This window comes from Colobus angolensis, unplaced genomic scaffold, assembly GCF_000951035.1.
Source record: "Colobus angolensis palliatus isolate OR3802 unplaced genomic scaffold, Cang.pa_1.0 Scaffold11, whole genome shotgun sequence".
NCBI classification, from domain to species: domain Eukaryota; kingdom Metazoa; phylum Chordata; class Mammalia; order Primates; family Cercopithecidae; genus Colobus; species Colobus angolensis.
The window spans coordinates 14301584-14328187 of NW_012112030.1; the positions used below are offsets into that span (position 1 = coordinate 14301584).

Below are 26604 nucleotides of genomic sequence, written 5' to 3' on the forward strand. Positions count from 1 at the left end.
TGTGTGTGTGTGTGTATGTGTGTGTGTGTCTGAGAGAGAGACTTAAATGGTTTATCAAACAACTAAAGATAGAAGCTTTGTCTCTCAAGCAGGAATGGGCATTTTTATGAGGACCTGGTTTTCATTTTCATATATTCAGATTCCTGGGATGATGATAGCAGCTCAGCTACAGATTGCTGTCAGTGAAGTCCCTGCAGAGGACAGGTGAAGCCCTAAATTAGGTCCCTAAGGATAGCGGGGGCTGCCATTGTTACCTGTGTTTTCTACCCAGTTGGGTATCCTAAAAAACTTCAGAGTTGTTCACAGTGGAGATGAAAGAAAGGATTTGGGACTGAGTTATGGTAGTAATAGTTTTGAACTTCTAAGCAAAACCTCAAGGCGTGGAGGTTAATAATGATACACCAGTTGATGATTTCTGTTAAGGCTTTGAATGTGCATTAATTTCATCTCCAAATAGGAAGAAATATCTATGGCTTAATAATATTGTGTTTAATAATCCAGGACTTTTTGTGTCAGTATTCTCCCCCAGCACATGGTTGAACTCTACCAACTCCTGCCCTTATTTCTTATCCATAACAAGGAAAGGAAGCAAGACTAGACAAATCCAAATGGTGTAATGTATGTGTGTTTTGCTATTAGTCATACACCGACTCATAAAACCATTGAATGTGTTATTAGCATTTTGTTAAAATGTGCATGCTGTTTTATCTAGTCTTTTCTCAAGCCTCTGAAGTCCCTCTGTATTCTGCTATAATTTTGTTACTGACAAGTAAAGTAATTGTGTCTCTTGCTTCAGGCTGTCAAGTTTGAATGGAACCTTGAGAGTCCTTTAGTGCAACTTCTACTCCAGCGCTCCTTGCAAAGCATCCAGGTTGCCCATCGTCTTTACTGGTAAGATTACTTGAAACAGGCAAGGATGCCTTTTTAATTGCCAACTTCTCTATGGGGCAGCTTTAGAGGAAGCAGATTTCTTTACCTTATAATTGATACAGACTGTAAAATTCAGGCAGTTTTGAGTCTTTGTCAATGTTATTTTTTTTAAGAGGATAATTTGCAATCATTTTCAAAATCTACCAGTTGGACAGTTGCTACTGTTAATCAGGAAGTTAAATCCAAACAGAATTTCAAATCTGAATGATACTTTTCTTGTAGCTTTAAATGACAAGTACAATTTGTATATCTACTCCTTGAAGATTTTAATATAAAATCTAGTTATGAGACTGAATGTTTTTGGAAGAACATGTGGTATAAAATACTTTCTGTGCAATGTTAGTTATAAACCATAAAATCCAAAGGCTAATGTATACTCATTCTGTTGAATATTTCTAGAGCACTAAACTTTTCCTAAAGCATAAATGTGAAATATCATTAGTGAAGAAATAAGACTGATTTATGAGATGCCAGAATTTCTGTAGCAACACCTGAGGATATTACCATTTCAGTTTCCCCATCGTTTCTGCCAGAACTTAGCTTCTGTACATCCACCCCACTATTTCTTCACGTACCAAATTAAGATTATCAAAAGATGCTATTCCTGAGAAGGCTTGTCAGTTGGACAGTTGCTAATGGAGACTAATGAATGCTAAAGGTGAAGTGGAGGAAGTTCAAGGACCTGGAGTAGCTTGTGAATTTCCAATCATCAGTCAAGTTTGGGTATATGACTAGAGCAGCTGTACCACATTCTCTACAACACGAGGATATATGGAAGGGTATTATACCTACCATTTCCTTTACTTTAAATATCTTTAATGTTGCCATTCTCCAATTCCATATGGCATGTCCAACATTCAGGGTGCCTATAGTCTGATTGGAAATGGGTCCTGATGAATATGAAGAGATGGAAGAAAAAGATGAGGGGGGAGGAAAAAAAATGATGATGATGATGATGATGATGATGATTCAGCAGATATGGATGAATCAGAAGAAGATGAGGAGAAAGACAGAGTAGAGTCTTTGATGTTCCCATTCGTAGATGCTGCTGCCTCGTGCCTTTTTTAGCAAGCCTTCTTCTGATGGAAGCACTGGGATGATTCTAGTCTGCTAAATAGATTTCTCAATATTGTAAATAACTGCATTATTCTCAGCATATAGCAAGAAAACCAGAATGAAATATTGTTCCAGGTCCTGGGTTCTGTGTGACATTACATTAGGAACTGGATTGTCTTGGTTAGTTTTGTGTTTTTGAAGTAAAGAAGGAAATGGATTGCTTTTTTTCTCTAGCTAAGGGACACACATTTCTTTCTTTCTTTTTTTTTTTTGAGTCGGAGTCTCACTTTGTCACTAGGCTGGAGTACAGTAGTGCAATCTCGGCTCACTGCAACCTCCAACTCCCTGGTTCAAGCGATTCTCCTGCCTCAGCCTCCCAAGTAGCTGGGACTACACTCACGTGCCGCCACGCCCAACTAATTTTTATATTTTTAGTAGAGACGGGGTTTCACCATGTTGGCCAGGATTGTTTTGGTCTCTTGACCTCGTGATCTGCCTGCCTCAGCCTCCCAAAGTGCTGGGATTACAGGTGTGAGACACTGAGCCCAGCCGACATTTCTTTCTTTTAAACTATTTTTTACTTATAAACATAGAGAAATTGAGAGGGAATTGTTTTGAATAAGGATTTAAAGTGTAGTGAGAAATACCGACACAAGGGTAGATAGATACCATGTGACTGAATGAGTCTGTGAAAAGATTTCTTGAAGTTGAGAGTTACTTATAAATGAAACAAAATTTGTAATTAGGCCAATCCATTTAGTGATTTCTTATATTTTGTACTCACAGAGAACTAATTGGCTAAATAACTTGAATGTTAGTAGTTTGTCCTTTCTTACACAATGTGTCCTTGAATTTAAAGTCTTTATCATCAAGACCTTGACTTTGAATTTTTCATCACTACAACCTTGAATTTAATTTCAAGTCTTCAACATGATGACCTTGAATTTAAAGTCTTCAACACTATGACCTTTATCATATTATTCATAGAGGCATCATTTTGAAATGTAGTATGTAAAAGTATTTATGGGTTGTTTATTAACAAAAAAGTTCTTTACAATGTCTCATGTGGTTTAAAATTGCTATTTCTGTTTTGTTTCTCCATTATACACTTGACTATCTAACTTTGTGATAAGTGACATGAATTTTGTGTTAGGATTAAGTATGTTTTCCTGAAACATTGGGTTTTTCGTGATTATATAATTGAGAGTTAAGAATAAAATCCTTCTAATGTTAAAAACTCACATATTAAAAACAAATTTTGGTTCCAATCCTGTTTTTTTAAAAACAGTTTCTCCTATCATCACTTACACTTGATCCTATTGAACATAATGTTCTTTGCATGCTGTTCTTCCTACTTTTCTTTGTATTATTAACCTTGTTGATTCAATTTTAATTTCATAGGACAAAGTTTTAGCAATTATAAGTTTCAATGACCTAAGGATAAAATTAGATCTATGTTTTACTCTCATGAGTGTGTGACAGGCATCATTTAGTTGCTTGATTGATAGTTAAGACCACTAAATAATAGGAAAACAGCAAGTCAATATCATTTGGAGTGTCATATTTTTCTGCTTCAAGAAATGTTACTCATAATGAGATCACTCTTCTCATGAAAATCACTCAAGAAGTCATAGCAGAGACACAAGGAACTTGGTCAGAGACTGTTTGATGCTTGTTTTCATTTTAAATGTCTAATTTAAAAACCAGAACAATTCCTCTAGCATGTTACTATAAGAAAACATGAAATACATTGACTGGCATGAGGCCCTCCCATGAATAGACTCTTATTAAAGCTCTGAATGAAGCCTTATTTTCTTCAGTTTTTCACAAAGCTACTTTGGTGCAAAGGAAAGTCAAGAGGATACACTTTGTGGTGTTCTGCTGTCATATTAAATGTAGGACTCCATTAAACTCAATGTTTAATACCCTTAAAACTTTACTGTTTTTTGCAAGCATTTTAAAAATGTAGGCATATTTAAAAAGTAACATAGCCAGATAACAATTTTTATTTTAATATCTGAACAAAAATATAAAAGCATATAAAGTATAAAATATTAAAAAGACAATGTTTTAGGCGGGCGCGGTGGCTCACACCTGTAATCCCAGCACTTTGGGAGGCCAAGGCAGATGGATCACTTGAGGTCAGGAGTTCGAGACCAGTCTGGCAAACATGGTGAAACCCCATCTCTACTAAAAATACAAAAATTAGCCGGGCCTGGTGGTGGCCTGTAATCTCAGCTACTCAGGAGACTGAGGCAGGAGAATTGATGGAACTTGGGAGGCAGAGGTTGCAGTGAGCCGAGATCATGCCATTGCACTCTAGCCTGGGCTGACAACGGCAAGGCTCTGTCTTAAAAAATAAAAATAAAAATAAGACAATGTTTTAAAAATATATTTAAAAATATAATAAAATATTAAAGACATATTCTAATTGACTAATGATTGTTAAAATACCTGCACCACCTCAGTAAGTTCTTCATCTGCTAAAGTTGTATGAAAAGTGATCATTTGAAAGGCAACAATGAGTGCACACAAAGTGGTAAATCAATGCCATACTTGCAAATCCATGTAAATACAAATACGTCATTGTTTCCAAAAAGGTTGGAAGGGAAGCTTTTTTGTGTATAATTCTCATCCTTATAAAAAAAATGTCAAGCCCATTTTTCCTATCAGTGATTCAAGAAGAAACTAAGAAGGAATAGAAAATAATATAAATTATAAATAGACTGTTTTGAGAGCTTTGTTTGTAAGAATATGAAAAAAGAGAAATAAAAACAAGGAAGGAGTTTTCTTTAACTTTTAAGTTCGGGGCACACGTGTAGGTTTGTTACATAGGTAAACGTGTGTCATGGTGGTTTATTGTGCAGATTATTTCATCACCCAGGTATCAAACCTATTACCTATTAGTTATTGTTCCTGATCCTCTAAGGGAGAAGATTTTAAAAATGCCTAAAACCCCTTAAAACAAATAAAAATTAAGAATCAGGCAACATGCACTAAGCATAAATTAATATTAATTATATTTAAAATATATCAGAGTCAAAAAAATAGCTCAAACCTAGCATCATATTTAGGGAGTGATTGCTTCCGTGCAAAATGTCTGTGTTAAAACTTTAAAGATGCAGCTCGCATCTCACAATTCATGAAAAAATAAAAAAATACTCAAAATATCTTTCCTTAAAAAGAATGCCTTATTTATGTTTTAAAAAACTGGAAACCCATCAATCATGAGTTTAATGAGATTTTTTTCACGTGGATGAATTATTGCTTCCTAAGATTCACCATATTCAACACTGAACTAAATATCCTGTCTTGCTCACCCAGGTCTTGAAGTCTTCCTTGTTTCTCACTAACATGACCAATTGTTCACCAAGCCCTATAACTCTATGTATCCTCAACAGCGCTCCCTGCTCCACAGCTTCCACCTGCCACTATCACTGATCAGAAAGTTGCCTCACCAGATATTGAGCTATGAATAAATAAAATTGGAATGAAAACCATCTTGACTACTTAGCGTCACTGTGGATAGCCTTTCTGAGAGGAGAAATTGACTTAGGCTCACAATGTGTCTCTTCCACTGGAAGAGTGAATGTAGGATGAATAGCCCCTATCTTCCAAGGCAAGTGAGTTAACTAGAAGCTTTGTGTTGGAATGTAAAAACTTTACCTCACAGTTTGCATCCTAAAAGTGGCTATAAATTGGAACCATAACATTTGGAGCTTATGCCCAGGAGGCCCCTCCTCCATTGTGTAATAATTAATTACAAAAGCTTAAATGTGGTGCCCCTTTCTGTTTGGAATAGGAAACACTTTAACCACCAGTGAAGTATTGAGTTGAGTGGTGGCCCCAAGGAAGATATGTCTGCAGCCTAACCTCAGAAACCTGTGACTTGTGAATGTGACCTTATGGAGAAAAAGGGTCTTTGACGATAGAATTAAATTAACGATCTTGAGATTAGATCCCCCTGGATCATCAGGGTGAGCCCTGAATCCAACGCCAAGTGACTTAATGAGAGGCAGGAGAGGAGAAGACACACACAGAGAGAAGGTCCTGAAAAGGGAGGCATTGACTGGACTGATGCAACCCCAAGCCAAAGAATGCCTATAGCTACCATAAGCTGGAAGAGGCAAGGAAAGTTCCCCCCTGGAGCCTTGGGAGAGAGCACAGCCTTGCTTTCACCCTGATTTTGGACTCTGGGCCTCCAGAACTGTGAGAATACATTTCTATTATCACCAGTTTGTGTTAACTTGTTACGGCAGCCACAGGAAAATAATGTAACAGACTTTATGAAGGCTTTGAGTCAATTGCCTGGGATGTCACATCATCCAGGAAGCTTTCCCTAATCCTCTCCCAGCCACCACCTGGGATTGAGTGTTGCTTCCACATCATGTCCCACAGCATACTGTTCACGACTCTGCCGGACATCATATCACACTCCCTTGACACCCCTGCTGCCCTGTCCCCTCCCCCTCTTAGTCCACAGAGTAGCTCAAGACAGCAATCATGTCACACTCGTCCATGTACCAATCCAGCACAGTGTCTGAAACTCAGTAGATACCCAAAAAATGTTTTAAAAATTATGAATCCACAGAAATGTCTGTAAGGCCATCCATATTTTCATACACAGTACTAGAAATTCCATGGTACTCAGGGAATATGAAATCAGGCACTGTCAAAGGCACCTCTACCTGGCTGTGCGCCTCTACCTGGCTGCTGCACCCACTCCCGTCTTCTGCAGTGACGGCTAACTGAATACAGCCCCTTCTCTGCAGAATGAGCCTCTGATTCCATAGCCCCCTGGGCTACGAAGTGGGAAAATCTCCAAGATATAAATTACATTTCAGAGCCTCCCCATAAATCAGATCAAGGTTAGACTTGACCCGAAATCTCATCCTTGTTAATTCCTTTCTCTTCCCTATAATTCTGCTGTTACTCCCTCATAGGATTTTTCCTGAAGACCACTCCTTCAGTAAATCCCAAACAGTGAAATTCTGTCTCATGCCCTGTTCCAGAGAACCTGACTTACAATAAGTATTTCTTATGGAAGATAAAGAATTGAAATACGTGTTTTTAGAAATTGGAGCACCAGTATGCTATGGGTTATATCGTAGGTAGAACAGCAGTATTGCAGTCTTTCCCACTCCTCCTACCAAGTCTGATTGAACAAACCCCAAGAGAGAACCAATTGGAATGAAAAACTCTCCTGTAGGAAGCCATTTTATAACACAACTCCTTTATAAAGTGTCACTTAAGGCGCATAATGCAAAAATCTCTTCAAAGTGTTCCTTTCAAAGTATGGGAATAACCTGAGATGAGGCTCCCATTTGCAAGCTCTATAAGTGTAAGGATCTTTTGTTCTGCTTTATTCACTGATATATCACACGTACCTAGAACAGTACTTGGCACTTTATAGACATTCAATAATTTACTATTCAACGTATGAATAGGATTAAGTTTCCTGGACCCAGCTGTGCACATACATACTTATGTCAATAGGGGGCGGAGGAGAGCTGCTTCAGAGGTCAACTAAGAGCTAGCCTGGCTAAAGCAATTCCAGGAGACTGACCTGATCAGAAACGAGGCAATGGAGGGGGGCCGGGCGCGGTGGCTCAGGCCTGTAATCCCAGCACTTTGGGAGGCCGAGACGGTCGGATAGAGCGAGACTCTGTCTCAAAAAAAAAAGAAAGAAAGAAAAAAGAAATGAGGCAATGGGTATCACTAGTGAAACCAAAACTGAAGAGGAGGGAGAATGTGAGCAGAAGTCCAGGACTAACCAAGTCAGGAGTTAGGGCCTAAGAACAAGTTGATGGAGCAGCATCTTCTGTACCAGTTGAGAAAACCACGAAATGAATTAAGCTAATGTTGTCTCTGGTACAGGGTATTAAATGACCATATCCTGTGACTTTAATACGCTATCCATAAAACTGAGATGATCCAAAAATCTGTCCATTTATTTTTTAGAAACAATCCTCCTTACACTTATCTAAAATTTTGGGGCAATTTCTCAAGTCACAGATGACTTTAAATAAAGCAAAAAGATGTGGAAATTTGGTATCACGTGATTCGAAGTCACAGTTGTCTCTCTCACCCCCTCTCCACAATACATATCCCCTAATGCCTGAAATTCTGTCATTTACAAGTCACTCCTTGAGGTTAAGTATTGCTCTCTTCCAGCAGTTCTCTTCTAATATGAATATATATATATATTCTGAATCTAATGCTTATAGGAATGAGTTTATCATTTGTTCATTAATGTGACAAACATTTTGGACACTGTTGAACTATTAATGATAAAACAAAGGATGATCCTTGCCTTAAAGAAGCTCAAGAGCAAACATATTAGCATCCAGGCAGGAGGAAAGAGCCCACTGGCCATGTGGCAGGGACAGAGTAGAGAGAGGAAGCTCAACAAATTTTGTCCACTTTACAGTTTTGCCTATGACCTGTTCCCAATAAAAGCAGAGAGGCAAGGCCGGACATCCAGTGAATAAAAAGTCTGTGTGCTCCCATTCTGTCAGTTTTAAATACTGATAAAGGCTTACAAATGAATACACAAAGGAGGTAAATGCTCTCTTTTTCTGCTTTGATGTCTGGAACACTCCCCGAAGCAAGGGGAAAGAGCTGTACTTCAGGGAAGTCTTGCAGAGCAATAGAGCACACATGCTACAGAATCGATAGGGGGCTTTAAAGCCTCAGCCCTTTACCTCTGAGAATCATTATTTTGCAACTAATTTGTCTTTTTACCTTTACAATGTAATAAATAATGAATTATTGCTTCATTTTTTGTAAGGGAAAGATATGTTTCACTGACTTTTAATATTGATCTGCTGTAATCATCTTTCCACCCTGTTGTTCTCATAAACGTATACACAGGATAGAATCCCTACTTTCAGCAACTTGCTTAAACCAAAAGTAACTGTTCTCTATCCCAACCAACCTGAAGAAAAAGAGGCAGAGAGTGGTAACAAGGTTTCCTTTGTACACAATAATCTGTAAAATCCATCAGCATAGTTTTCCAGTTAAGGCATAATACAGGAACAGTGGTTTTTGTTTGTTCTATTTCTATTTTATGCAATAGAGGTTTTATGTAGTTCCTTTAATAAAAAGATTTTTAAAATACCATACAATCTTTAAATTAATTTAGTGTCATTTAAGCCCTATTACTGTTATTAAATACTTATGAAAATAGAATCTTATACAAACTTCTACCACAAATCAAAGCAAAAGCCAAGAAAAGAGCTGCATTGTCAATGTATCACTGGTTTTAAGGGAGGAGACCACCCCTCATATTGTCTTATGCCCAATTTCTGCCTCCAAAGAAAGAAGAAGTGAAAACTAAAAGGCAGAAACGAAATCCACAGGCAGACAGCCCAGCGCGTGCCCTGGGCCTGGTAGTTAAAGATTGACCCCTGACCTAACTGCTTATGTTATCTATAGATTCCAGACATTGTATGGAAAAGCATTGTAAAAATCGCTGTCCTGTCCTGTTCGATTCTGATTACTGGTGCATGCAGCCCTCAATCATATACCCGCTGCTTGCTGAATCAATCACAACCCTCTTATGTGGACTCCCTTAAAGTTGTGAGCCCTTAAAAGGGACAGGAGTAGCTCACTTGGGGAGCTCGGCTCTTGAGACAGGGGTCTTGCCAATGCTCCTGGCAGAATAAACCCCTTCCTTATTTAACTTGGTGTCTGAGGAGTTTTGTCTGCAGCTTGTCCTGCTACAGTTTAAAACATTTTTCCCTCAAAATCTTCCATTTTGTCAAGAAAAAGTGAAGAGTTATGGAAATAAACAATATATATATACATAATGAACACAAATGTTGAAACTTGGACCCACCCAGGCCTTTGGGAACTGAGCTTCCTAATCCACTGTCCAGCAATTTTTCATTACAATAACCACATCCAATTACATCACTGCTTCCTTAGATAGTAATCCGGTTTCCCTATAATAATGTTAGTCCCCTACTCTTATGGTTTATGCTAGGGATTTGGATTAAGTCCTTGAAAAGCAGTATTATAGTGTTTAATTATTTGTTGTTTCTTAATCAGACTGACTTTGCTCTAGCCAACAAAAAATATGGCTGACAAAAAGGCATTCTGTTTAGAAATTATTCTTATCTTCTAATAGTATTTGAATTTGGCATCCAAAAGGAATACACTAACAGATACTCATAGAGTTACAGTATTTTGAAGTCAAATGGAACTTGAAGGATCATCTGCTATCCCAGAAAGGGATCTCAACATGTTAAGTGATTTTTCCAATGACAATCATCTAGCTGATTAAAGAATTGAAATTAAAATATGTTATGATATCTCATGCTGAATTCATATTTCTTTCTAATTTAACATCTACTTTCAAAAAGTGTAATTTGAAGAATTCATGAAATGTTTGTTTTTTCTATCAACAATTAGGAACTCATTCAAGTACTGAAGATGTGACTTCTTTTTTAACTTAAGAGCAAAACTGAAAAGAAAATGATGTTGCAAATTGAGATGATTAAAAGCTCAAAATTGTTGCCCTTAGTTGTTAGCATGACTCACAAGTGCTGTCAATTGTAAATGTTAATGAGTAGTTATATATGATAAGCCCACTAACATTGTATCCTTGAAGGAGCTTTGAAGTAGATAGTAGATTGTTTCCAGAATCTTTCTTTTATAGTGTCTAATTGACATTTAAAATATTAAGTGTGGCTAGGCGTGGTGGCTCACGCCTATAATCCCAGCACTTTGGGAGGCCACGCTGGGTGGATTATGAGGTCAGGGGTTCAAGACTAGCCTGACCAACATGGTGAAACCCCATCTCTACTAAAAATACAAAAATTAGTCAGGCATGGTGGAAGGTGCCTGTAATCCTAGCTACTTGGGAGACTGAGGCAGGAGAATTGCTTGAACCCAGGAGGCAGAGGTTGCAGTGAGCCGAGATCACACAACTGCACTCCAGCCTGAGCAACAGAGCAAGACTCCATCTCGAAAAAAATAAAAATAAAAATAAAACATTAAGTGTGCTCTTTTAGTTTTACTATTAAACCATGAGTGATGATAACAATAACTGAGTAATCTACTTAGTAGACTCACTTTGTACTCATTTTTCAGCACCTATTTCATAAAACCAAGACTTTCTCAGTTTTCTCAAAAATACTATTTAATTAAGCAACTACCAATTATGCTAATACAATTAAGTCACCCATTTCATCAAGTTAAATGAGTCAGAAAATAAATCCCTCTAGGATGGGAAAGAACATGACAATAATAAAATGTAGGCAAATGAGTCTTTGGTTTCTGTGCAACTAAAAATACACAGTAAGCAGTAGGGTACCCGCCTGAAGGACAGGGAAAAGATCTGAGATGGTGACAGAAAATTGAATGTCATCAGCTCGTTGATGGGACTTATTCAGAATCCTTTCATCTCATGGCTCAGTCATTCCCTATCCTCATCCAGCAGTGCTGCAATAACAGAATATCTGAGAAATAAACAACAGAAATTATTTCTCTTAGTTCTGGAGGCTAAAAAATCCAAGATTAAGACGCTGGCAGGTTTGGTGTCTGGTAAGAGCCCAGTCTCTGCTTCCAATATTGCTTCCAATATTGCACCTTGAACACTGCATCTTCCAGAGGAAAGGACTGTTGTTCCTCATGTTGTAGAAGAGTGAAGAAAAGCAAACCCACTTTTGCAAGACTTTTTTATAATGGCATGAACCAATTCATGAATGAATGGATCCTGAACATCTTCCATTAGACCCCCACCTCTCAATACTGTTGCATTGGGGATTAAGTTTCCAGCTCATGAATTTTTAAAGGGAACACATTGAAACCATCACATCACCTAAATTTGGAGTTCTCAAATATATTCCCTGACCCAAATAAAATAGAATCATAGCATATAATCATAGAATCATAGCATCATGTTGGAGATACTTTTAGATGCTTCTAGCAGACATCACTTTTGTCTATATTCCATAGGCCAGAAGTCAGTAATAATGCCCCACCTAACTGCAAGGTGGCAAAGAAAAGTTGTCCATGTATGTATATATACAGAAGCAAAATGAAGTTTAATTTGGTAAACCCATAGCAGTTTCTGCCATACAGGTAAAAGAGCATCGATTATTCAAGAAATCTGTCCATAAAGTGGTAGAGGAAGAGAACATGAAAGAAAACCAAAATTAACCTTAACAGACCAAAAAAGGACTACTAGCTAACTACTCCAGTAAGAATCATCATTTTAATAGACATCCTTTAAAAATGTCTTTAGCTTTTGTCCAAAAATTTTACAAATAATTCCAAGATATTTAACCTATGGGTATATTTTATAACCAGTTTTTTTTTTCTGGAGGGCTTATTATTAAGATATTTATGTAACTATGGTATATGACTGGCATCTCAGCTCAAGAAGTTCAAAATTGAATTCAATATTCCTCCCCTCTACCCTTTCAATTCTTTCACCCACCATTCCCAAACTTTTAAAAATACAAAATGCCCTAGTTTACAACCATTACTAAGATACTCAACACAGAAAATCTAGAAGACATTATTCTTACCCAGTAATCTCTATTTACTTATTTCTTAAGTCTTCATTCTTTTTTTTCTCATAAATTTGTCTTTAATTTGCCCTTTCCTTTCTACTTTATAGCTAGCACCTTTGGTGTCATCTACTTGGAGTATCACTACCACTTCCAGGCTGTTTTCCTTCACTTTTGTTCTTGCCTATCCCCAGTCCATCCATCCTCCACACTGCTCTCAGAATAATCTACACATGTAACAACTTGATCCCAAACTCGTAAAGTAGGCTCCAGGTCATGGGTAACCTCCAGCTGATTAGAATAATTTCTTAATTCCAGTTTCCTCTTATGATAGAGTTTAGAATTAGACTATGAGATCCATGTTAAGAGAGAATGGATTTTTCTCTCTTAACATGACTTGGCAATGGAGCTTCATAGTTTCCACTTTGCCTATCTCCCATCCCATCTCATAAGCCTTTCTACATCCAAATATGATTTTTTTCATTCTTCTCAAGTAGTTACTCAAATTCTCAAATCTTTCATGCCCTGATGACTTTGCACACAGTTTTCCAACTTCTTGAAATGCAGTTGTGCCCTTGTCTCTCTATATAGAATCCTTTAGGACTCAGCTCAAGATTTTATCCTCTTTGAAGATGTCTCTGACCTTGGCTCCCTTGTACACATCTACAATACAGTTCTTAACGTATTTCATACTTTACTTCACCATTTCCCTTCTTTCACTTGAAGATACTTCTTCACTTGAAGATACTTAGAGCTGCAAGTAACAAAAACAAAAACAAAAAAAAATCTTGATTCAACTGGTTTGCAATGATATGAAGAATTAATTATTTTATCTCACATAACAAGAAGCTCTTCGGTGGAGTGGTTCCAAAATTTATTATTGCAGTGGCTCACTGATTATGTCATAATCAAATTTCTTTCCATCTTTCTGCTGTGCCATCCTCAGCGCATTGACTTGTCCTTAGTCTACTTCACATCATTGTTACAAGAAGATTAACATGGTGGGTCTCACATCCATACATGATTCCATGCAGCAAGAGTAAAGGAAATGTCTCTTCCTCACTTAGAAAATTTTTCCATAAACCCCAAAGCTGAGTTAACTTCTCATATTATTTGCCAGAATTGGGTCCCTTACCATGAACCCATCACATGACCAGATGGCAGTCTGATGGCTCAGCTTACATAATTGGTTTAGCATATTCAGAATTTATCTCTAAATTGGTCATCTTCCTTTAATGTTTTTGATATCTGAATAAAAGCAGTCTTTTTGCAGACATGAAGGGGAGAGTAGATTTGGTATAGACAAACCCTATGTTTCTCCTTTGCACTGTAAGGACAAAACTTAACCATCCATCCTTAACATAGAACATTGCACACAGTATACAATTCATTCAATACCTATCGAATGAATAAAAATAATCACACCACATCATACATGTGTATGGCCTACAGGTTAATTTACCTTGACTACTATCCTTAAAACAGCAGGCAATCAGAACAAGTCATATTACAAAAGATGTATTTTTCTCATTAAAAAAAAATGGACTGTCTAGGTCTCTGGAATTGGGTGAAGTTGAGTTAAATGACTTACAGAATAATCTGACATTCTGAATAAAGGTTTTTGAAACAATATCAAGTGTTACATTGATCCCGTTCATAGTGTGAGTTATTTTATACTGATTTTAAAATGATGTTTATTAAACCCTGATTGAAACTGTAAGACTGCATCCAGTTATTTGGCAAAAAAAAAAAAAGTGTTTTCTGGGGATGCCTTGCTAAGCAACCACTTACCATCTTTTAAAATACAATTTTCTACATCAAGAGTCTCCATGAGTGTTGGGGAATTACTAAATAGTTTCTGATTTTTTCTGACTTCTCTATTCTCCACTTCCATTTTGTTTTCCGGGGCTGTGAAGGTTCAGAGTTCTTCGTATTTTGTATTAGTTAATGGATAAAGCTTTTATTTTCAGGCTCCATCTTAATTTTTTGTATCTTTATTCATGAAAAGATTGCTCCTTAAAAATGTTGAATGGGGATTTTTGTTGCTTTTCTTCTAATTCAATTTTACACTTCATTTGTATACAATTAATATTTGTAAGAAAACGACAGTTACTTTCCTGTTTCTTGTCTAAAGAACTTCATATGTGTTGCTTTTATTGTAGCAAAACCAAGACTTGGATATTTCAATCAAATACTTGTTACATTTAATAATTTAGGTATCTTGTACTTGCTTTGGTATGTATGATTTATTTTTGACCAATGAAAAATGAACAGCTTCCACAGATAGTGACTTGTCTTCAGACTTGACAGTCGACCTGATACACTAACCACTCTTGACAGAATGTCAGATAATTGGATTATCTTGCTTGGGTTTAGTTATCTGAAGTTGTTAAAGGGAAGAACCCTAATGTACATGTCACTTTCCTTTTTAAATTGGGCACTGGGCACATATGTTTCTGAGAGAGCTGTAAATGTCATTAATTTACCAAAATGGTGAAACTTCTGTTTTCTTCCAACTAAAATTTATGATTAAGAAGATGCTGCTCAGTAAACTATTGACATAAATTGATTGATGATGCTGAAAATCACACAAAACAGTCTAGATAATCAATTACTAGATATTGTAGGGACAGCTGCCTAAGTAGACTGGTAGACTTCAGTGAACAGAAGCAAGAAACTGCCTAGGAAGCATATTGAGGAAAGAGAGTTTTATGTTAGTGATTCATTCTTTAATTCAAGTATCTATTCTCCCAGTTTTTGTTGACTGCCTACTATGCACATAATATATAGCTCTTGTGGAGGAGATAGAAAATGTAAACAAGTTATAATAAACATGGATTAACCAATGTATTTTTTTAAGTCTTCTAGCTATTTCAGGGAGCTACCACAAACACTAGAGTCATTTTCCCAACCCTTTTGTCTCAATAAATTAATTTTAAACATTTTATTTAGTGATTTTCAAGTCTTCCTTGACTAGATTGTAAACCTGAATTCAATGTATTTATCAACAATTATTTATTCTTGGACATAATTGTGTCAAGTGTCTACAGACCCCTTTCCAGGATCAAGAAATTTCAAGAATAGAATTGGTGATCAGACAGTGACTTGGAAAATCTTCTGTAAATTTTTACTATTCTTTCTCTGATATAAAGAAAGGAATACTAAGGTTTAAGGTTAAACAGTAGACTCTAGTGTGGCTCTGACTGAGAGAGTTTTGCTAAGAATTCTAACCATCTAACTTTTCTGCTTTGACTACTCCTTCTTGTCATGACAAGATTGTCTTATGGTAGACATAGTATAGTTAATGCTAGATGCTATGGTAGTCATTTCAAATATTACTTCATTTATTGACAACAATTCTTTAGTCTCCATTTCTCTGAAAAATATTAATACTCAGAAAGGCTAGGTATACACAGCTACTAAGAAGAAGAGCTAACATCTGATCCTGTGCCTTATACATTAGTACCCATCAATCTACTTATGTATTATGAAAGCTATAAAAATAACAATAAAAGATAGAATAATGTAATAAAGGGAGAACAAGATTTGGAGAAAAACATACTTGAAGAAAAATTTCAACTCAGGCCTCTCCTAAGCTGGGTGGTCCTTGAAAAATTATTCAGCCTCCCTGATCATCAATTTTATTACCTATACAAGAAATACAATTGTGCTTAACACATTTATTATTAAACATATATAGTATATATAATATGTATATGTATTTATACCTTCAAGAGTATGTTTTTGGAGTCCTTTAGAAAGGATAAGAAGTATCGCCAAAGTTTCAGTTCCCAAAGTTATATCACAGATTGCTAATTACATGGAATTTGGATCTCAGATTCCTAACATTTGACTCCTAACTCCTACCATTGCATTGCTCTCCTTGTCTTATCCTAACTGCACATTTAAAATTTAAGTTTAATAATAGAATTTGAGGCTGGATGCAGTGGCTCATGCCTGTAATCCTAGCACTTTGGGAGGCTGAGGCGGGCGGATCACGAAGGAGATCAAGACCACAGTGAAACCTCATCTCTACTAAAATCACAAAAAATTAGCCGGGTGTGGTGGTGGGTGCCTGTAGTCCCAGCTACTCAGGAGGCTGAGGCAGGAGAATGGGGTGAACCCGGGAGGCGGAGCTTGCAGTGAGCTGAGATTGTGCCACTGCACTCCAGCCTGGGCGACAGAGCAAGATTCCGTCTCAAAATAACAATAATAATAATAATAATAGAGTTTGAAATGAGTAAACAGAGTAATAGAAAAATCACTGTATAAACAAACTAGTTTCTGGACCTGTTGAGAAAAGTTTTTGAAACATTCTAAGTGTCAAAACAAGTTGGAAATATATATGTCATTTGGTGTCAGAGAAATTTAACATACAGAGAAATCTAACAAAATTCACAGATCGCCAGTTGATACACATTTATGCATTTCAACAGCCAACGCGTATTTCACTCACATCCCTCATCTGTCTGCTAGTATAATACAGATCAAGAAAGTACAAGTAAAAGTCTTCATCAATTTGTTAGTTCTTTTAAAGGGTTATTTAATGTATTAACCCTATTACGTTGACTTTACTATTCACGCTAAAATAGAGTTGAGTGTTAGAAACTCCACCTCTGACTTCTTCAGGTTCATCAGACCACTCCACAATTTGACTTGCTTTCCCACCAACTTTCTGAGCCACTCATGTATGTATCTGGGGTAATTTCTTTTATCACTCTCTGCATATAACAAATCACTTGCGAAATGTCTCATGAATCAATACCCTTTCTTTATCTGACATCATTTCCTTACTGCTAGTGCTATATTTTTTTTGCTTTGTCTTCCTAATTCAAGTCTCTATCCATACCGTGTCATTCTCCATATTGCTTTAAAACTAAACAATGATTTTGCAATGTCTATAGTACAAAGACTCCATATTGCTTTAAAACTAAACAATGATTTTGCAATGTCTATAGTACAAAGATCAAATTTATTAATCACACACCATGTATAATGAATCACAGGACACGCTTTTTTTTATTATTAACGGATTCCAAAGCAATGAGTTTGTGTTTCACATATGAAAATATTGTTATCCTCTTTAACTCATAAAGTAATAGTTAATAGTTTAGGATCTACCTCACTGTACCTGAATACAAACCTGTTTCTACTATTTATTAGGTGTCTCACTTTAAGTAAGATACTTAATTTTTATAAGATTCATTTTTCTCAGGCATTAACAATTAGAATAATAATATTTACTTTCAGAAGGTTGTCGTAAGAATTAATGCAGTATGAGGCCACAGTGTTGGACAGCCATGTGAATTAAACCAGGAGTCATGCAGGCTTATATCTGTAAGAGTTATGAGAGTTATAATCCTGTCCCATAGGAAGAACTTGTTCACCCAAAAAAACAAAATTTATTGAGCACCTTCCATGAGTTAAGCCATATTGTAGTCTTCAGGGATACAGCAATGAACAAAAGAGACAAAAAACCCAGTCCTTCCTTATGTAGCTTTTAAGAGAAATAAAACCCATACTTGTAAGGCATTGATAAGTACGAGGGAGAAAAATAAAACAAATAGGAAACATAAAAAGTATAAGGGTCTGGTAGCTGCAATTTTGAGCTGGGGAAGCAAGAAAAGGCCTTATTAAAAAGGTGACATTTGAAAAAGACCTCAGTGAAGTGAGAGAGCAAACCACCTATGTATCTGAAGAAAGAGGATGCCAGGAAGAAGTAATAGCATGTGCGAAGGCATTAAGGTGTCTATTTAGGGTGCTGGGAAGACAACAATGGGGCCAAGGTGGCTGGGTTAACTTGAATGAGGGGAAGACTAGTAGTAGATGAGGTTACAGGGGGAAAGAGTAAGGGTAGGGGCAGGTTATATAAAAATTTCTAGGCATTATTAGAATATTAGCTTTAATCCAAATGATTAGAGGGCTCTGAGAAGATGAAAGGCATAATTTGGCTTATATTATCAAGAGATCAATTTTGACCTATTAAAGTGTGAAGTAACTATTGAACATCATCATCTGGGCTAGAACTAAAAATGAGAAAATTATCAACATATGGGTAAGGTTTAAAGCCATATTAACAGAGAAGGTCATAGAAGAATGATACAAATAGAAAAGAAAAGAAGTCCAAATATTTAGTGGTAATGTCAACATTTAAAAAATCAAAAAGATAAAGTAGAACCAAAAAAGAAAACTGAAGAGAAGCAGTCAGAGATATAAAAGACAAACCAAGTGAACATGGAATTCTATAACACTATATAAAGCATCAAAAGAGAGATGTGATCACCTGTGTCAAATGCTACTGGTAGGTCAAGTAAAATTGAGATCTGATTAGCACCATAGAGGTCATTGGAGGTCATTCAAAAAGCACTTTCAATTGAGTAGAGGTAAAACCTGATGGGAATATATTCAAGAGTGAAAAGGAGAGCTATCAAAAATGATTATTTTAGGAGTTTTGCTAGGGAAGGGAAGAGAGAAATGTGGTAATGGCTGAAGAGGGACATGGAATATGAAAAGAGTTTTGCTTCTTTGCTTTTAGAATTGGAAAAATTGCTTTTCAAATATACTGGTGAGAAAAATCAAATAGGGCAACATCAATGGACAAAAGAAGGAGTTTCTGGTGCAAAATCCTTGAGTAATGATAGGGTGTGATATCTGTGGCACAGGAAGATTGGTACACGAAGTTCATACATAGTAAGAGGAGAAAATGAAGAGTGGATTGGAACAGGTGGGTGGATGCATGTGGTGGTAGTTGCCTGTAGAGTGAAGGAAGCAAAGTCATCTTTTCATGACTGTGTCTGGGCCTCTCTATTTTCGGTATGCAACAAACTAAAAATCACTTAAAGTAATAGAGAAGTCTAAGATTTCCCAATGAGACAACAAAGGACAAACCAGCAAAGCAGATGATAAAAAGATAAAAGTAGGAGTACAATGTGCTGTAGACAGAAGTGCATCCTGGAGACTCAAGTGTCAAGTGCAGCACTGTGGATCATTCTATTTAAACTTCTTATTTAACTCTTCTTGAAGCTTTGTTTTCTTTTAATTCCCTACTTCTATCTGTATGTTTTTCTTATTCAAATGAAGCTATAAAAATATGAAACTTTAAAAATAAAATTTTAATTCAGTAGTGAGACTGAATACTAGTTTCTATCAAGGGGATGAAAATATTGACCAATATTAGCAGCATTTATAATCTGTACTATAGTAATGTAGGAGTATGCAACTAGAATTTAATATACAATATATTTTGCATAAATGATATTTAAATGAAAGATATATTGATATGAATAATCACTATACCTGTTCTTTAACTGACAGTATTAACCCCAAAACTATGAGAAATAACTCTATTAACCTCACCCAGACAGTGAATGTCCTCACTGATTGTGGAATACCATAAAATATGCACTGGACCAATTTCACAAACATGAATGTTATTGTCTGTCCTCAAAATGTTTACATTCTTTCTTAATAAGAAAAATATAAATAAGCAATCAAATCTGAAAAGAACATTTATAAAGTAATATTGCAACAATGGTATGATAATGACAATAGCCCTCAAGGAAAGAAAAATAAAAATATATTTCGATTTGGATGAGATTAGTTGAGGTGAATTCTTAGAAGAGGGGTTTTGAAACAGCGTTTTGAGGAGACGATAGATAAGAGTAAAGTGAAAAGATTCCGAGAACGAACTCGTACAAATACAGAGAGGCTGAAAGGAGAAAGGAGTAGCCACACTATGTTTCTAAAGCAGGACTTATTGTAAGGATAAATGTGAGAAAGAGTTCCAGTTATAACGTTATAATTCTTCGGATATTAACAACATTTATAATTGACTAAAATATTTAAGAGTACACCTTTTAAAATGATTAGAAAACTATTCATCTTTTTGTGCATACATTTTTATATAGACTTGAGTTAGATCTGAATCATTCAGTCTACAAGTTCCTCTGTATGGTCCATAGCCTACTTTTTTTTTTTTTTTTTTTTTTTTTTTTTTTTTTTTTTGATACGGATTCTCGCTCTGCTGGCCCAGGCTGGAGTGCAATGGTGCAATCTCGGCTCACTGCAATCTCCACCTCCCAGGCTCAGGCAATTCTCCTGACTCGGCCTCCCAAGTAGCTGGGATTACAGGCACCTGCCACCATGCCTGGCTAAGTTTTTGTATTTTTAGTAGAGACAGTTTCCTCATTTTAGCCAGTTTGGTCTCAAACTCCTGACCTCAGGTGATCCACCTGCCTCAGCCTCCCAAAGGACTGGGATTACAGGCATGACCACCATGCCCAGCCTAATATCCTACTTTTTATTCCAGAATGATTACCTGGAACCTAAACTGATCTTACAAATTAAGAAATAGAATTAGCATTCAGAAAGCAAAAGAGTACCTACTCTGTACATGGTGCTGTCTGTGTGTGTGCTTGTGAGTGTATGTATGTGTGTATATTTATGTATATATAATTTTTCATAAGTAATAAAAAATCAGTAATTTATTCAATTTTGAGACTTTCATTCAATGTAATGTGAATGTATTGTACTTTTATTTCATAGTCTATTATGGCTTTTAAAAGTTTTTTCATTTTACGGCACATAGGAAATGAAAAACCACTTCTTTTGTTATATCTTTGTTTACAGGAACTTCTGAAAAGTAAAATGTGTACCCTTTTATTTCTGTAATCACTGAAAAATCCTTCTATATGTATCAGAAGAAATGTTATTAAAAAGTGAAAATTTTGATTAAAAAAACAAAGAGAACAACTGAATGGGACCGAATGAACAGAAGATTATTTCATGGTAAAAGTGATACCATGTTAATAAGAAAATGGACAATTGCTAAATCAAAATGAATAACTACTAAAGGCTATCTCTGATCTCTTACCATTCACTAATTTTAATAATTGTTGTATATGCCATCTCTAATCATTTAGACATTAGAAAGATTCCCTAGAAACTGAATTGCCAAAATATTTATAGAAAGCATCTCAGAGTGTAATGACCTTCTCCTTGACACCCAATAATTATTAACACAGTTTCCACTTCAACATTGCCAGTTCATAAAGCATTATATAACTATACAAATACTCCAGGCCTGACTCATGCTGTCATCTGTGTTGAGTGTATTTCATCTGGCAAGAAACAAATACTGGCTTTCTTCTTGTCCATCAGAGAGTGCCAAGGCACTATTCTATTACAAAATAAATATATAAACAAATCAATGAATATTAAAATTCCCATTCCAGTAAAATCTATACACCTGTTGTCCTCCAAGCACACTATAAGCCATCTCCCCTCTATAATGTTATGTTTGGCATTCAGTGCCTCTTCCTGGAATGGCCACCCCTGTCTTTACCTCCTGGGGCTTTAGTAGTCTTATCAGTAGTATGAAGTCTCACTTGAACAACTCCAATCTTGAGAATTTCCAACTCTGCCGAAATTCTCTATCACATTTTGTCTTTATCAATTGTTTGGTATTTATGTTTTTAGTCTTACATGTATGTTTGCATCTTACAAATTCTTACACTTAGCCTAATGTATTTAGTAAATACTTACCAGTATTTTTATTGAATTGGAGCTGCAAAATCAGGCAGACCACAAACTCAGTGGTGGTTTTGACCTTTCCTTGCTGAATAATCTGAAATTCCCTGAACTTCAGTTTCCATAGTGTAGAATGTGGATAATAGTAACTATTAGGATATACTTACTATTATCCTAATAGTAACTATATCCAATCAATAAATGGTGGTGGTGCTGTTGCTGCTGATGACAATGACAAATAACAATATCAACAATTACTATTTTTTTATTTCATTCTTTTCCTTCAGTGTGCTTGAACTGATTTGACCTTTTATCTAACATAACCTGGATACTTTTATTTATTCTTTTATTGAAAATATTTCTGAGTCCCTTTGTTTCAACCAAACCCAAAGAATCCATTCAAGTTATGTCCTAAGTTTGATATGTTCATATGCATTCTCTATCACAGTGGATGTTTTTGTATAATTTTAGTACAATTATATTCATTTTTTGTCCTTACCCATAATTAAAACTATGTGATACTTGCTAAAATAGAACACTACCAAATAATAGTAATGAAGACTGCCAAATAATATTAATGAAGCAGAATAGAAAGACCAGAAATATTCCTTATTATATTCAAGAATTTCTATTTTTTCAAAAAATTTTAAGTCAATGGAGGCAAGATCAATTATTTAATAAATGGTGTTTGGGTGGCCAGCTGAGGGGGAAAAAAATGGGTCCAGAGCTGGCACAAGCCACTAGAATGTAACAGATATTCAAAAATTAGAAGAGAGAAAGAGAAAAAGAGAAACAATGAAAATATCAAAAGAAAAAAAGATCAGAGACTTTTTTATATTAGGAAAATACTTTTAAATAAATCAGTTTTGCATATCAAATCTTTTTACTAATTTCTTTAATTAACACAGAACCCCTACAAACCCATAAAAATGGTTGAAGAATATAAGCAAATAATTCCATTAAAAATATACACTGTGTATGGTTCTTAAACACAAGAATTGGTATTCAACTTGAATTATAAAATATAATCACATACTGCTTTCACCTATCAGATTGGCAAAAATTAAAAGAAAAAAATTGGTGGCAGCCTACTGGTGAAAATGTGGGGAAACAGAATTGCAAATTGAAGATGGAAGTTTAATTGTTAAAATGTTATGGATGTTTGTTTATCAGTTATCTTTTACATTTTAAAATACATGTATTTTCACAAAGCAATTTTGCTTTTAAATACTAATTACAGATTTACTAAGATAGGTGCAAAATGATGTATGTATGATAATATTCATGGTAGTTTTGGTTGTAAAAAAATGAAAACAAATACTCATCAATGTAGAATTGGTAAAAATATTTTGTTATACTCATCCAAATAAAATCTTATTTACTTTAGAAAACACTCTACATGCTAACTGTAAACCAGCCCAAGATGTATTATTACATTTCAAAAGCAATATGCAGTCTGTGTATATAATATTCTACTATTCATGTAAAAGAAATATTTATTACTTACCTTGAGTGCAATTGCATAGAACATCTCTGAATGGATGCAAAAGAAACTAGGTACAATGTTTTTAACGAGGGGAAAATGGGCACAGAGAGAGGAGGACGGGAGACTTAATTTTCATTGTCGTCTCATTTGCATCTTTCAGATTTTGTAACCTAGATACATTGCCTATTTAAAAGAGTAAGAAAAGTAGATAATTTTTGAAAACCCTATAATTAGCCATGTTTTGAGAGCAACAGCAACAGACTGTATAATCTCCCCATATCTTTTTATATAAACACAGAATTTAGACCCTGCCAATCTGCCACTTAATTATTTTAATCATGTGGAAGGGAAGGAACTTAAGATGATCTTGCCAGATGTCTTCTGTTTGCCTCTTAAGACCCACTCTACAGTTTCCCTGCCCCTGCCCTGGAGGTTAACCTCCATGGACAATGTCCGGAGTCTCTCTTGCCCCTGGCTTTTGTTTGGATAAGCCAATTGGCAGTCCCAGCAGGAGATTACAGGAAAAAAAGAGTTCAGAGTAGGTATTCTCTGCCTCCCTATCTGTGGGACTCTCCTTCAGTTGACTGTGTCTTCCCTTCTCTTTTCATGGCCGCTGACTCATTCCTGAAGTCCCACACCTCAGGCCTGAGTGTTAACAGGATCACCTATGTACCCAATGTACCACCTATAATGTGTACCACCAATGTACAACCTATACCATGTGATTTTTCTCCCTGCAGCCTTTTTTAACAGCCCCATTAAACCTTCCTCAAGTTGTCTGCATAGTGATCATTTTCTGTTTAGACCCTGTTACAGTGGAGGAAGCAGCTATTGTTGTTGTTGTTTTGCTGTAATTAATATAAGAATGAATAAAAGTGAATATTTAATCATTGGCATGAACCACGTACAAAAGCATAGTTAGGTGTTTTATATTAACCTCAAGAGAATATGTATGTCAAAATAGAGTCTTTATTCAAATGAAGGGCACTCTGTTTCGTCTCCTTCTGTATATGTACAGTCTACTGGTTTCAAAGGCCTTTTTCCTTCACTTTTTTCGTCTTTTAAATTTGATTGCTAGGCATCTTGCTATTTAATGGCACACGTACTATAAAATAGAGAGTAGAAAAGAGTCCAGTGAAATGATTTTATTTAGAAGAGATGAAAATATATTGATATTTCCTTCTAGGTGGTGGTGATCTTGCAGTTCTGTTTCTTCCCACTGCTTTATGCTACTTCACCTTTGTTCAAAGGTTGAATACAGATATTGAACTAACTATTGTAATAACTTCCTCGTTATTAATATAAGGGTACTCACGGTACCCCGGATTTGGTTCCTGTGTAGGATGATCACGTTTTACTCAGGGTCACGTGATATTATGAACCACGCGTGGCAATTCCACAACATGCAGCAATTGGCAGTGACCCTTTTTGCTTGTGCCCAGTCAGGTAGATTTGTGTTATTTTGAATGGCAGAATCACTACAAGACTTTTTAATAAATAGGAAGTAACCATGACAGATTTTTGTCCAGACAGATATTCAGTGCTTATCTTGTGACAGAATACTCAAACAAGTTGTCAAACTTAAGAATGATTTGTGCATTTTCTTTTTGAAATAAAAATTTCAAATTTGCAGCCTTTCTTGTGATGTCTGGTGAGTTGCCACTTGGCGTATATCCTATTAACACACAGACACACGCACTTCATGTCAGGTGTCCCTTCAAGATAAAGGTAATTTTTCACAGTAATGGAAAAGCAAATGTTATTTGTTTTAAAAATGTTACAAGGGAGTATTCTGAAAATGTTATGTTTGTTTGGATATGTTTTCCTAACTACCTGGATTTGTTAACAAAAAATATGTAAAAGCTGAAAAAAATCTTTTATCTGTGTACTTTTAAAACTTGGAGACAAAATTTTCTATTCTGTCATAAAATCTTCCAAATAATGAATATGTAAGTATAAAGGTGCAACAGCTTCCACTAGCATGTAAGGACAACTGATAGCTATTGAATAATATTGAACTGTTAGCAAAATTGTTTAAAATATTTGCTTAACTGTTGGATGGTATTATTTAAAAGTATTATCATTGAGAATGCATCAATAACATTAATGCAGATTATGGGGGATTTCCTCCAATTAGGTCTCTGCATCTTTGTGATGGCTTCTTCCCGGCAATGAAGCTAAGGAAATCAAATATTGGAATGAGACCTCAGTAGTGTAAAATGTAAACTAAGGTCCTAAAATATAATGGAAAATATTCAATAACATAACTCTCACTAAGTAGTATTAATTAATAATAATTGTTAGATAGAGCAAAAAGTGCTTTTTTGATCAAAACATACAATACAATTATTTTTGAATAGTATTTCCTCTCTCTTATTCTTTTAAATTTGATTTCAGTTTGTGTATGTTTTGTAATGGAATATATTAGTATGAAAGAATATACTTATAATTCATTTGTTTTTATATATGTTTAATATATACACAATGATGTTTTAATATACATAGTGAAATGATTACTACAGTCAAGCAAATTAACATGTTAATCATCTCACATAGTTACAGTCCATTTTGGGATAAGAGCACTTAAAATCTATGTGTTTAAAATGATCAATATACAATGCAGTGTTATTAACTATAGTCCTCATGTTGTACATTAGATTTCTAGACTTATGCATCATATACAACTGCATCTCTGTTCCCTTTGACCTACATCGCCCCATTTCTTCTCCCTGTCCACATCCCACAACCACCATGTTATGTATTGGATTTTCTTTTAGATCCCACATAAAAGTAAAATTGGGCAATATTTTTCTTTCTGTGTCTGGCTTATTTCATGTAATGTCCTTTTAAGTTTATTCGTGTTGTAGAAAATGGCAAGATTTCTTTTTATAAGGCTGAATAATATTTTATATAATTATATATAATGAAATATTGTTACAAATTGAAAACATCTTATATTGAAACACATTATATGTATATATTATACACACACAGATATATAATTGTGGTGGATATACATATATCCACCACAATTTATTTATCCATCCTCCCCAACCATTGATGGACACTTAAGTTGTTTTTATT

At 35.4% G+C, this 26604-nt stretch overlaps 1 protein-coding gene across 3 annotated transcripts in view; it reads left to right on the plus strand.

Annotated features, from left to right (window-relative positions):
- PIK3C2G (phosphatidylinositol-4-phosphate 3-kinase, catalytic subunit type 2 gamma) overlaps positions 1–26604 on the plus strand; it is a 382509-nt gene that overhangs the window by 143781 nt on the left and 212124 nt on the right. For all 3 annotated transcript variants that reach the window (XM_011954723.1, XM_011954732.1, XM_011954742.1), the window contains one exon: positions 797–891. In XM_011954723.1, the coding sequence (XP_011810113.1) occupies positions 797–891 (95 nt within the window). The remainder of the gene's footprint in view (positions 1–796; positions 892–26604) is intronic.